At 46.3% G+C, this 13,983-nt stretch overlaps 1 protein-coding gene across 1 annotated transcript in view; it reads left to right on the top strand.

Annotated features, from left to right (window-relative positions):
* ABCA13 (ATP binding cassette subfamily A member 13) overlaps window positions 1-13,983 on the top strand; it is a 361,430-nt gene that overhangs the window by 109,852 nt on the left and 237,595 nt on the right. Inside the window, exons 25-27 of the mRNA XM_073239122.1 lie at window positions 1,976-2,140; window positions 3,148-3,307; window positions 5,986-6,125. Of these exons, the coding sequence (XP_073095223.1) occupies window positions 1,976-2,140; window positions 3,148-3,307; window positions 5,986-6,125 (465 nt within the window). The remainder of the gene's footprint in view (window positions 1-1,975; window positions 2,141-3,147; window positions 3,308-5,985; window positions 6,126-13,983) is intronic.

Here is a 13,983-nt window from a genome sequence, read left to right on the forward strand (position 1 = left end):
GTTTCCAGAACCTTCAGCCCCTACCCTTGGGGACTGGTATTGCTCCAGGGTTCCCCCCAAGGACGGGTTTGACAGCCCTGGGGCTAATCAGAGATGCCTCAAGTGTCATAAACGAGGCAAGGGCTTTAGGCGCTCCAATCCTGGGAATCGTTTTGAGGTCAGGAAAAGAGAAGATTTGTCATCCTGGCCCAATTTCCTTGTGGTCTTCTGCCTTGTATTACACCAGGAGTCCAGTGGGCAAATGTCAGCTTGCATTAAGCACACCCAGACATTCTGAGAACAAATTATAATTTTCAGAACACATACATTTTGAACCCCATAAACAGGAGGACAAACACTTCCTAAAAGCCATAATTTACAAGGCCACCTCTATTCCCATAGGATTGATACTTCCAGCCAACATGCAGCCAGTTTGTCTCTGTGCCTGCTCACCACACTTTCCAACTTGACCATATGCCCCTGGGAAACAGATGCAGCGCCCCTGGCAAGCCAGCATTTTAGTGGCCATTCTATAAGGCACACATGAGCCACCAACATGAAATTAGTGCCTCTGAATAATTCCTTTGACAGGGGCCACAAGGATGACTTATTGGTTTGGTCAGTCTCCCAGACACAGTGAAAATGATGCTGCCATTTATAACACCAGTGCCTGTTGGTCAGGAGCTTTCTGTGTGTGGCTCTGGGGAAGTGGATTAGGGTACAATGTTTATAGGATGGCAGAGCAGTCTAAAGTCCACCAGTGTGGGCAACAGCACCAGCATTCCAGCCCAGCTTAGCTCTCTCCCAAGCCCACACACTTCCATTGCACTGACAGTGGATTAATGAAGCCTTTTGCAAAACACATCTTGTTTGACTGATCTGGTGCGTTCCTCGTCTGCCTGTGCTGTGACTCATTATAGGCATTCCCACCATGAGCTGAGGCTGGTAGGTTCCCCTTCGAAGGTGCAGCTTAATTAGGAAGGCAAGTAGAAGAGAAAAAGCCGACCTCCCTTTCTCCTGCCTGAATCATCTCCACTGTCCTAATTCACCACATGACCACCTCATTATTAGCAGAGTGTCTCTGTGAAGGATGGAGTTGTGATCTGAGGTCAGCCACAGAGCCAGCAGCTACGTGGCAGGTGCAGGAGGCTAATGAGAAAGAATAAGAAGTAGTGACAGTTAGGGTCCCAGCTGGAGACTGAAAACCGGGAACCTCAGTGGGCAAATGGATGCGGATGGAGATTCGCGGTGGTCCCTCCCTCCTTGTGAAAGAGGCAGCATCTGCTCCTTTACCCATCCATCCAAGCAATGATATTGCCGATGCTGTTTGAGTCCCTGTAGCTACATAAATGACCAAGACAGGCAAAAATCCCTGCCTGAATTGAACTTATGTTCCAGAACAAGGAAGATGTCAATAGTAAGTAAAGTGCAGTGTGTGTCTGAGGTGATAGCACAGGCAGGTTTTGGAGGGCACTGATACTCCTAAAGCACTAGGTTAAACTCCTGGCCCTGATCCTCTCTAACTGTGAGGCCCTGAATCTCTCTGAGCCTCAGTTCCTTGTCATGAAATGAGCACAAACACATACTGCTCAGGGGGCTATGGGGGCGGAGGTGACTGTGCATGCTTCAAACTCAGGGAAGCAGCAGGTAGATGGAAATTCTTTCACATGTAAGAATTGTTTCATTTGACACTTTTTAAATTTCCACTTCAGGCACCCCAAAGACAGCAAGAAATTTTTGAAAACGATTTGGATTTTAACAATAGATCACACTGGTCCGTGGTTTACATTTTAACAATACTGGTACAATTGAGCAGGCTCCAAAATCCTGAGCCATATGTACTCTAAGCAGGACGACTGGTATACAGCACAACAAAGGCATCTCCCTAGCTTGAGAGAGAATAACATCAAATAGCTAAGTTGCCACTGCACAAGTGATGCTCATCAGAATAAAAAATACAGTGCTGCTAATTCTGTGCTGTGTTGCTTCCCTTGAGATGCTGATACCGTCGGAAGCTGGTGCTGTGCTCAGGTCCCTGCTGGATGTCGTCTCTAGACTCAGCCACCTGCTTGCCAAAGCTGACCACGTCCTCAAACACCTTCCTGAATTTCTGCATGGATTTCAAATCACTGCCTTGAGAGACATGCCCGACTTCCCACAGGTGTGTGTTTGATCTTGACCTCTGGGGAATATCAGATTTCAGGGTCTTTGCATTTGCTCCTTTTGCCTTTATTTCTCTTCCAACATCTAAAATTTGCATATGACAACACAATACAGGATCGGCAATACCTGTTAATGGCTCTAGAGGCAACAGCATGACAAAGAGTAAGGCCTGGCATCTCCCTGCAAACTAGATGGAAGGTCCTTTGCTGACCGGCAGCCACCCACATGGTGCTGGGATCGCTCCGGCGCGGGCTGTCTGTGAAGTCAGAAACCTCTAAATCGATTACTAGCACAAATGAGATTCCAAGGGCTTGTTTAACATAATTCAGAGAATGAATTGCTTTCAAACCCTTCAATGTTTATTTACATATAAATAATTGGGTTACAACTCACAGAGTATTTGCTGCAAGTACAAGCACACACTTGAATGAAGTAGTGGCATGATACTCATTTTTGTTTGAACTCTCTATGCCTGGGATGGGATTGCTGGGGAAGAAGAGATCTGCAGAAGCAAGTGGGGAGAGGGGAGGCGAGGCAGGTGTCAGCACCCACAGAGCTGCCCCAGGGGAGCAATATTGATATGCTCCTGTTCTGATGGCTAATTTGGATAATTGTCAAGTATCTTGATAACTTGGCAGTACAGACCACATTAAGACCACTAATTAGTCTAAATTAGAGATATTTTATGGATTAACAATTTATCATGGACAAACAAAAAGGATTTGCTGGTGTGTGTGTGTGTGTGTGTGTGAGAGGGAGAGAGAAAGAGAGACATTTGTTTCTTCTAATAGGTACACAGGACAGAAAGAATTACTGCAGGGATGTGCACAGTATATCAAGGACAGAAAAGGCTAAGCGGAGGTTCCACCCCATTGCCTGGTTGAATATCTTGCATATTCAGTTGGAGAAGGACTATACTTTCAGAAGTCTGTAGTGAATTATTCTATGTCACTATTTAATTGCAGTTTATTTTTCTTATGTTCCCCGGCTCCACAAAACGGCCAGGCCAGAAGTTCATCCTTTGGTTCTTTCCAGTCTATGATGAAGGTAATTTGCAAGGAGCAAGAGTCTTTCTTCAGCAATTCTAACATGTTTGTTAACTTGCCCAGAGTTAATGAACTCTTGGGAGAGGACAAAGAAAAATTCAACATTCCTGAAGATTCAAGTAAGAAAATAATAATTCATATTCAGGTGTATTTGTATATTGATCCTTAGCCATGTTTTATACTACATAATCTGTGTAAAGGTGGGTGCATGCCAGCAGAGACCTTTCTGTTTTCACCCTCTTATCTTCAGTTTTGTAAGGCCACTGGTTGCTGACTCTGGAGGCCCTCAGTGCCTGTGAGCACAGGCCAATCCTCTTAGCTGTAAGGCCAGGGGACTGGGCCTGACGCCCAGCCCCTTTGGGACTCCCAGCTAACCACTAGTGGTGGGGGTCCAGACACAGAGCCCAGGAACACAGTTTGGTCCCATAATGAGGAGCACTGTGGGGCCTCCTACAAATTTGCCTTCTATAAAGCTTAGCAGCAAATGGTGGTGGGTTGATAAGGACCTTCTTGGCCCTATTTCAGGTGGGGACATCTTAACTAGAAAGGCAGACTAAACATGATGGTCAGCCTTTGGGGTTTACACAGTTCAGCCCCACCAATAACAAGTCGTGCCTCTTGGGTCACATGACTTCATCTCTGAATCATCTTGGTCTCATCTGTAACGTGGAGACAATAATGCTGCCTCATAAGGCTGTCGCGAGGAGTCCTGGGGAGGATGTGTGTCAGCCGCCTTGCACAACAGTGTAGATGTGCCCTAGCACAGTAGGTTTCTGTGCCACATAACACACCACCACACCTTACTGGCCTAGGACAGCGCATGTTCATTGTGTGGTTCCTGTGGGTCAGGATTTGGGCACTGGTTAGTGGGGTCCTCTGTGCTGCATCTCACAAGATTGCTCTAGGTGGTGGCTGGGGCAGAGGTCTCTTCTGAGATGAATGTGGGTAGAATTCATTTCCTTGAGGCTGCAGAACCCATGGAGGCTGTGTCTTCAGGCCAATAGGAGGAACTCTCTGGCTCTCAGGCTTCCACTCTTTTTAAAGGGTTTACCTGGAAGGTAGGCTTCCTAAGGTCAATTAATTAGAGGTCTTATTTACATCTTCAGAACTCCTCCATGGCTGTGTAACCCAACCATGGGTGTGGCAGCCATCCTGCTCACAGGTTCTGTCTGCAGGACACCATGTGAATGCCAGGGGGTGATCTGGAATCTGCCACTATGCCCAAGATGATTCTTCACTGCATCTGGGATGGGCAGAGTGTTGGTGGGACTGGGGAAGGAAGAGGAGAACAGTGGTGATTTGCAGAGGTGGAGGTATAAGGTGAGGGGCCAGATAGCAATGTCCTTAGAGCTGCCTTAGAGACAGTGTATCAGTATGTTCCTCAGCTGAAGGGTAATTTAGATAACTTCAAGTATAATACCATTTAGCAGCACAGACACACATTAAGGCTATTAATATTTAATATTTTTGTTTCTCCCTTCCTAATCCTCATTTCCTCTTTTCTTGCATTTGGGTTTCTTGAGGGTTATTGATTTATTCAACAAATCTAATCATTCAATCATCCATCCATCGATCCATCAATCCTCTCATTCAGCTACCATCTAGGGCTAGGTTTTCTTGGTCCTTTCATACATTTTACTCTAGCCATAGACAATATTGATGCCCTCATTTTCAGATGACGTGATGAAAGAAGGTTAAGTGATTTGCCCAAGTTCACACAGCTCACAAGTGGCAGATGTCAGGATTCCTTGTTCTGTACACATATATGATATTGTCTTTCCTGAAATCAAAATTGCTGCTGTCTACATTAAGCTTATAAAGTGTATGTTTTTAAAAATCAGTAAGAGCAGCCTCTATAATTCATGATTTAGAGATTTGTTATGTAGTCAGGCTCTTAATTTATGTTTTGTGGGATTATTTCAATTGATTTTATTGTACTTGAATAAAAAGAACTCATTTTTCTTCCCAAACAGAGGATTTGGGAAGGTGAAATTAATAGTGGAATAAATATAGCAGTATTCCGCATAATTTGGGTACTACAAATCATGGTACCAATGCTAAGATGGTATGTCTATTTTACTGTTCTTTTCAGGGGTAAAAGAACTAGTTATATGGAAGTATTCATCACTAGCTTAAAACCTTGTAATATTTGGTTACTAATCATTAATGTGATAAAGACTGTACCTGCATTGGGTGCCTATTGGCTTGGACAGTTTAGTTAAGACTTCAACTGACACCAAGACAGCACCATAGCACTGATGAACCACCACCAGAAATCAAGTATTTGAGTGAAAACAAAGCAATTTAATAGCTCAAAAGCAGCAAGTTCAATTGTTCTGTAGAGGTGTAGCAAAGAAAATTCTGTAATAACTTTTAAGGCTAATTTCATAAGAAAAACCGAATTATGGCCTTTATACGGAGACTGTTGAAACAGATTTTCCAAATTAAAAATCAGATGTATTCCTTTTTTATTACTGCTTTTCAGTATGAGCCATCTTTACCATTATTCAGTACTTTTGATGATAGCTCAGTGTGAATATGTGAAGGTCATGCTTTACTTTCTTTCAAATGATTGATGTGAGCATGGTGTCTTGAAATTTTGTATGAGACAAGAGCCACTAAAGTCAGTGATAAGAAAAATCATTTCTGAACTTACTGCCCAAATTCAGTATTGTATCATGAAAAAAATATATGTCACTCATTGAAAAGTGAGGAATCATAGATACGTACATGCATTTCTTGTTAACTTGGGCATCCTGTCTCATGAATAACAATTCTTTTCTTTTCCTTGTGACAGCACCATTTTGCCTGAACCTTTATCAGGAAATCCTGCAGTCTCCGAATGGCGCTTTGGTGTGGTCCTTCCTAAAACCTGTATTACATGGGAAAATACTGTACACACCCAACACTCCAGAGATTAATAACATCATTAAAAAGGTAAGTCTAAATAACTGTGGATCTCATAGACCATGCAGGTACCACTGGGAAGAAATCTTTAAAAGCATTTAACATGATTATTAGTTTTGATGGCATACTTTTCTCTGATGTCGGTCACAGTTCATTGTTTCACTGTCCCTGCTGCTGTTTAACTTCAATGTGCCAAGTAATTTTCTGGAGGCATTATATGGAGTAGCTGGTGCAGTGAGGACAGTTAAACAGGAAGGATGTCCTGGGAAGTTCCAGAAAAACTTGGAGGGTGAATGCTACTCTGTTCTGCTTGGTACACCTGGCAGTTAAGGAAGAGTCTGCCCCATGTGCTTGAAGTCGGGGTCTGCTGATGGATGCTTCCCGCACTGACTGAGGCTCTGTGGGCTTCACCCTGTGGGGGGTTGAGCTGTGGGGGAGAGGCCAAAGCTGCTTCCCTGCAGAATTTAGATGGAGCACAGCTCTGCGTGTTTTGTTTGTTTGCCATTTCGTATGTTGCTTAACTCCTCAAACCTATTCACTGCAAGGTTCAAATTAGTCATATTTACCCTTTTGGAAGGATCATGTCCGACTTCCCTGGGGTCTTACTTTTTTCTCTAATGGAGGCTTATAAGCCTGCAGGCACCTTTGGGGGCCTTCACAGAGGCCATGGGAGTGATCTGATCCTACTGCCAAGCCCGGAAGGGCAGAAACCAAGCACCAGGAACTTCCAAGCTTCAAATAGTATTAATTTAAAAACTCAAAAGGTAGCACTGGCGTGTGTGGTCATATGAGCAGTTGAATTATATTTGATCAAACTGGCTGTTCCAAGTGTGTGTTTCCTGGCCCTGTGGTTGCCATGTGGGGCTGCAGCTGAGAGGCCTCGTGCACCCCCTCCCCACCCTGTGCCATAGCCCAGGCACTGCATTCGTCTCAGCATATGCAAGTGTTTTTAATGATTTCTGGTTTTATCTTGAAAATGTCCCTTTGGAGGGGTGTTTACCAAAAGTCTGACTTCACTATGACATGATATAAACTAGATGTATGCTGGGAGTTGGTCCTTCCAGGCCTGGGCTGCAGAGAGGCCTGTAGCCAGAGCCCGCGTTATTCAGCTTCTCTATGTGTAATGAGCCTTTAAGGGCCATGTGGTAGCTTAGAAATTTCATAGAAAATGACTATATCACAGCTTTATTATAAATTTGAATTTTTAAAATAGGCCCTGAATTTGTTTTGATTCTATTGCACATCAGTATTATTAATAATACATATACTACAGGGTTGCATGCCGTGCTACATTCTGCAATACCACAGCTACAACAGCAGTCTCCCCTTCTGAAAGCTCATCCCGCAGTGGGGAAAGGGAAGCAGATGACAGAGAGATCATTTGGATACCCTATGAGTGGTTCGTTTAGGCAGCAGGGCACAGGGAGGTGAGCAACTCTCCTCCTGGAAGAAAGGGTTTGGGAAAGCATTTGGGGGCACGTGTTTCCCCATCAGTGGAGGATGGAGGAAGTCTGGCCGCGACAGAGGTGAGGGTGGGTCGAGCCCCATGATTTCCGAGAATGCTAAACAGTTTAGAAGAATCGCAGAGATTCTTGCTTATCCCCTTTCAGATGTGTAATGAGCTGCTATCCTTTTCATGTATTTGACATGGTTAATGACCTTATGTGTAGGTATCTTGGTTGTGTCCTGATAAAGCTAACCCTACGGCACAGTGGCCAGAATGAATTCTTTCAGCGGTCAGCCATGGCTATTCCAGTTCATGACAGTTGGTTCTGGTCATTAGACTCCTGGCCTCATGTCCCATATGACTGGGACACCCTGCAAGCTTTGCCACTTGTGTTTTGTGAAGGAACATCATCTGCAGGGCTGCAGGGACCAGTGTTGTAAATTATTTACTACTTGTTACTTCTTATTAGGTGGGACCATGTGAAGTTGCCATTTTTTTAGGAAAATTGTGTATAAAAATTGGTAATTTCATGTGGTTCAACCTGTAACCCTGAGGGTGGTGCTGAGAAGTACGCTGTACTGGTACAAAATAAGCATGTGCATTGGGAGGACTGGGCTGTGTTCCCCGTGTCAGCCGTCTGTGTGGCTTCATAGGGGGATGGCTCTGCATGGGGGTGCCTCCCAGTACTGGGTTCCCTTCCCCAGCTAGGCTCTGGTGCCTCCCCACCCCGCAGCCCCCCGTAACTTCTCACTCAAGTGTAAACCCCTAACTCAGATCCAGAGCAGGTCCTCGGCAGGTCACCACGGTCCCCTTCATGCCCCTCTGTGGGAGGTAGCCTGCAGCAAGGGCAGTAGGCTTCAGTATCCTCTGGCCATGACCGTGAGCCAGTCTTCTGACTTGGCTGGAGAACTGCCCTGTGTGTCCCTGCTGACGGGCCGCCATGGTCCACACACATCTGTGGGCCTCTGCACAGAGTCAGTGCCACCCCTTAGGGCCCAGTGGGGCCACCCTGTGGGAAGGGATGCCTCCACCACCTGGGGGGGCAGCATGGCACCTGCCTAAGATGCGCCCCGAAGGCCAGGCATCCAAGCCCCTCTCCCACCCTCTCCGGGGTCCCACTCATGGAGTGGCAGCTGCGGCTCTTTACGGGCACCAGGCTGACTTCCAGCTGGGCTTTCCATGTGTCCTCCTTCCCCTGGGCCTCTCCCTGGACCTTCTCCACATCTGGAATGAGGTCTCCTGCGGGGAGCTGTCCCACCGCCCCACCCGGGCCATTCCCTCCTTCAGAGATCCCTCTACCAGGCTGCGTGTTTCTGTTTTTTAATTAAATACAGTACATTTGAGTTTTTTAAATGTGTGTGTGTGTGTGTACAGTTTAGACACCCATCTAGATTCACTCAGCTACCCCCACTTCCATCACGCCCCCCAAAACAAGCCCCTCCCTTTGTCTTTGGTGGTCTCATGCCCTCTCACCCACAGGCCAGAGGACCACTCATCTGTCCTCTTGACACTGTAGTTCTCTCTTTTTGAGAGTGCCCTGTGATCTTTTTTGTTGTGTCAACCCCCCCCCCCACCCCAGTGCCTAGGAATGTGCTAGGAATGCACTAGGCAAACAGTTGTTGAATAAGTTAAGTGATCATGATGATAAAGCTCTTGTGCCTATTTGAGTCAAAGGCATTCCTGTACTTAAATAAGCCAGGGACAGGATAAGCTCTGTGCCAGGCCCTCTGCCCTCTCTGAGTTCCATCACGGTAGTAGCTGTGCTTTGATGCAGATCAGCCATGTCCTTGTGTGAGGTTGGACGGGCTAAGTGTGATCAGGGAGAGTGGTCTGCCTAGGCTATGACTCTCATTTATCAACGCTTGGCCAGGACAGTACATGGATCATCTAGCTCATTTACTCTTCATAGCAACCCCTGGAGGAGGTACTAATATTATCCCCATGATACATACACAAAAACCAAGGCTTAGGGAGGGTAACTTACATAGCGAGGAAGTGGTGGAGCTGGAATTCAGGCCAAAGCTGTTACTCTGAAGTCTTCGATAACCTGCCTGTATTAGTTGGCCTGGGCTGCCATAGCTAAGTGCCCAGATCGGAGGCTTAAACAACAGAAATTCATTGTCTCACAGCGCTGGAGGCTAGGAGCCCAAGATCAGAGTGTCAGCAGGGGCTGTTCCTCATGCCTCTCTCTTTAGCTTGCAGAGGGCATTTTCTCTCCATGTCCTCATGTGTGTGTCTGGGTCTTGATCTCTTTTGCTTATAGGACATTGGTCACATTCCATTCAAGCCCAATCTAGTGACTTTATGTGAACTTTGTTACCTGTTTAAAGATCTTATCTCCAAATACAGTCACATTCTGAGGTTGTAGGGACTTGGGCTTCAACACATGAATCCTGGGAGGACACAATTCAGCTCACAATCATGCTACTTTCAAACTATCTTTGACCACTTGAAAATGGAAATGCTGAAAGCCATCTAGGAAATTTGCAAACTCTGTCCTTACGGTTGAAGCTGGTTCTGGGATTGAAATAGTCACCCAAGGAAGGCAAGTTTGCTAATCACTGCCCGCACACAGGGCTCGGTGCTTGAAATAAGCAAGAGGCACACAGGAACCTGCTGTGGGGCCACCCTTACCTCATCTGCCCCGGGTCCCAACTGAACTTCCCCCAAACCTGGCCAGTCAGGCACAGTGCTTGAGTGCCTGGAGCTGTCTGGGGCAGGGTCTGACCTCACTCTCCTGGGTCACCTGCAGGGCCCAGCAGTGAGCTGATGCCCAAGAGTTGTTGACAAGAAGCTCATTGTGAAGTATGCATCAAAATACAAAGATCTTTGTCTTCAGGGCCAGTTGGAGGAGAAGATGTGGTTCAAATTGTTGTATTAATTAAAATGCTTTCCCTGAAAATTGACCTAGTGCTCTTCCACTTTGCTTTGATCCCTGGAGACTTCTGTGAGAGAACCAAGAACATCTTTATCAAATCTGACCACAGTTTAATCTGAAGTTGCTGAAGCAGACAGGAGGCATGCCCACCATATGGGGCCTGCTAACTTGAAGACCGAGGACAGCCTGCAGCTGGTGGCCAGGGTGCTGTAGTTGCCAGCTGGTCTGGGCTAGCAGAATTCCAGTTCTCCCACTACTCTAGCCCCCTTCTGTAGATTGGGCTCTGTGCTGGGTAGTGAGCCCAGGTGGGATAGCCACACGGGCCTCTCCCACCCCACCTGGTGACTCTGGCCTCTTGGGAGTTGTGCAGAAATCTAGCCCAGATGAGGCCTGGGAGCCTGCCAGCGTGCCTCAGGCTCCTCAAAGCCCCAGGATTGTTTTCTGTGGCTTCCCACCTCTCTTCAGTCTGCACCTGATAGTTTTTGTTTTGCTTTGTTAGAGATCAGTAGCTTTTGGTATTTTAAGTGACTTGACATATGTAAGAGATTTCATTACTTTTTCTTCTCAGCTCTTTATGCATTTTGCTGTTTTCTGAGCATGTCGCCCATTTGGTTATTTTCCAGCGCATCAGTCAGGGTCCAATCAAAGGACACAAGAGGGGGAGTTAATATGAAGAATGATTACAGGGGCAAGACACTAGTATAAAGAGAGTTGGCTAGTGATGTAAAGAGAACACTGGAGAATGCAGCACAGCAGGCCCAGGGTGCAGCCCCCATTTGGGGCTGGGAGGGCTTCCAAGGAAGGCCCTGGACTGGAAGGGGCCTCCACACCCAGGGCTGGAGGCCAGGCCTCACTGGGAAGAGCACAGTTATGGTTGCTGGAGGGCAAGGGATCTCTCAGATGCCTTGCCTCCCAGCCTGGGCTGGCTGGGAATATGCACTTGGGGGCCAGGAGAAGCTCTGTGCTTGACAGCCTTGTGGACTGCATGGGGGCTGCCTGGGAAGTCAGCAGCCCTGGGGAGAGCACCAGCTGGGCTGCTGGGGGAAGGCGCTGGGTGCTGCCTGCCACTTGCAATGCAGGAGATGAGCAGCAGGGAAGCAGGAAGCCAGGGGCTTGTTCTGTGGGAATCTGCTGGAAGCAGTACCCTAGACTCAGGAAGAGAAAATCACCCCTCCAGTGTCCCTTCACTACTGTCTGCTGGCAAAGCTTAATGTCATGCCAGCTAGCAAAAGGCCCAGTGCCATTCTTACAGAGCAGGCCGTTGGGGGTGGGCTTGCAGTGGGGAGATGATAGCTTGGTCCTGGCCCAGCCAGTCCTAGGTCAGTTTCTTCATTTTAGAGAAGTGAGACTCTGCGGTGTGACATGTTCCTACAAAATTCTCAGTTCTTAAATGTGAGTTTAATTTATCGAACACACTGGGTTGAGGAGGCAGGAGAGGTCTTAGGTAGTGTCACTGACACTGTCTGACCCTGCTGAGTTCCTGCCGCTGGGCACAGCCCCGGGCCTCACACCTATGCAGGGATTTGTACTTCACACTGAGTTTTCAGCAGAGGACACCGAGTCTCAGGGGTGAGCAAGCCTGTCAAAGTCTCTCAGCAGGTGCGCAGGTGGCACCTGAACTCAGGTCTGCGGACTGCAAGGCCAGGGTTGGCTTTTTTCTGTTCACTTTACTGTTACATCCCCCTGGCGGGGATTCACATGTGAGGAAAGTTCAGCTGCAGCTCTCAGAAGAATTTATGGGGTGAAGGAGACTCAGATTCCTCTTGAGTAGAGTGAGGAAGGCTGCTTCCCCTGGGGGGAGGTGGCTAAGCTTGGGAATTGGCCTATCAGGTTATGACGGGGAGAGAATGGCTTTAACCTCCTTGAGGGTGTAGTGGGCTCTGCTTACGTCTGGGGCCAGAGAGGAGGCCGATGGAGACTTTAACGTTTGCTCATAGTGTTGACCCCTCAACAAGAATTCCAGTGCCTTGAATGCAGATCAAACTGCTATTTATTGAGAACTTACTTCTACCAGGGTAAAGGAATGATCATGGACACAAACTATCTCTCATCTACTTCTCACAAGAAACAGGTGAGGTAGGCATCATTAGACCCATTTCATTTCTCCAGGGTAAAAGTGAAAATATGACTTTATATAAACCCATGGATTTAAGTCTATTTAATATATTTGATGCATTTGCGAGTCTTTATGCTTCGTGATGTTCGGATTGTCCCACCTAGGGCCAGGAGGCAGCTCTTCAGTTAGGATTCTATGTTCTTTAAAAAGTAAATTTTTTACCTTGAAATAACTGTAGATTCACATGCATTCTTAAGAAATAACACAAAAAGATCCCAAGTACCTTTTACCATTTCCTCCAGTGGTAGCATCTCACAGAACCGTGGCACAACCAGGATTCTGATGTCCATATGACTCATTGATCTTACTCAGATTTTCCCACTTTGACTTGTACTCCTGTTTGTAGTCCATGAAACCTCACCACCTGGGCAGGTCCACGTATCCATGGCACCAGCTGATTGGATCGGTTCCCTTGCTGCAGGGTCTCCTGCATGAGCCTTATAACCACACCCACTTTGTTCCTACCCCACTCCTGCCCCGTCCCTGGCCCCTGGAAACCACCACGGTGTTCTGCATTTCTATCATTTTGTAATTTCAAGGCTGCTATATAAGTGGAATGATACAGAATGTCACCTTCTGGAATTGGAGTTTTTTGCTCAGCATAATTCCCTTAAGATTTATCTATATTGTGCATATATCAGTAATTCATTTGTTTTCATTGCTAGGTAACATTCCATGGTATGCATGGCTCATAGCTTAATTAACCATTCACACACTGAGGGACACCTGGGTTGTTTCCAGTTTTTGGCTATCAAGTCCTCTCTTTATTCCTATGGATTACTTGAATTTGAATTCATAGTGCTTTTGAGTGTATTTCTTTGCGTGAAGTTCTTAGCCCTGGTGCCTGGTATCATGGCACACACATGACTTACCACAATCTACTGTATATGACATTTTACCACTTTGGGTCAAGTGTGGAAACCCTGTTTCCACTTGGTCTCCTGCCCTGCTTTTAAAAAGCATTGTCTTGACTATCTGATGGTCTTATAATTTTTGTTTCAGTCTTCAAAGATGATTGATAAATCTCATGAGGAAGAGGCTGATCTGTTGTATTTACCCATACTGCTCTCTCCATATTCAGTCTTCCTTCCCAATGATCAAGATTCCTCCTCATATTTCCTTTCTGTTTGAGAAACTTCTTTAATTTTTTAAAGTTTGTCTTCATCTTGGAATTGTCTGTATTTTCCCTTCATTCCTGAAGTATATTTACACTTGGATACAGAATTCACCATTGGAATTATTTTCTTTCCTCACTGAAAATGTTGGGCCGTTTCCTTCTGGCCTCTGTGGCCCCAGGTGAGCAGTCTGTGGACTTTTGAGATCGTGTCCCCTATAGGGACTTTGTCATTTTTCTTGGGCTGCTTTCAAGGTGTTTCTGTCTTCAGTTTTCAGAAGTTTAATGATGATGTGGTTTGCTATGAATTTCTCTCAGTTTAATCCTATTTTG

This window comes from Manis javanica, chromosome 6 (genome assembly GCF_040802235.1).
Source record: "Manis javanica isolate MJ-LG chromosome 6, MJ_LKY, whole genome shotgun sequence".
Taxonomy (NCBI): domain Eukaryota; kingdom Metazoa; phylum Chordata; class Mammalia; order Pholidota; family Manidae; genus Manis; species Manis javanica.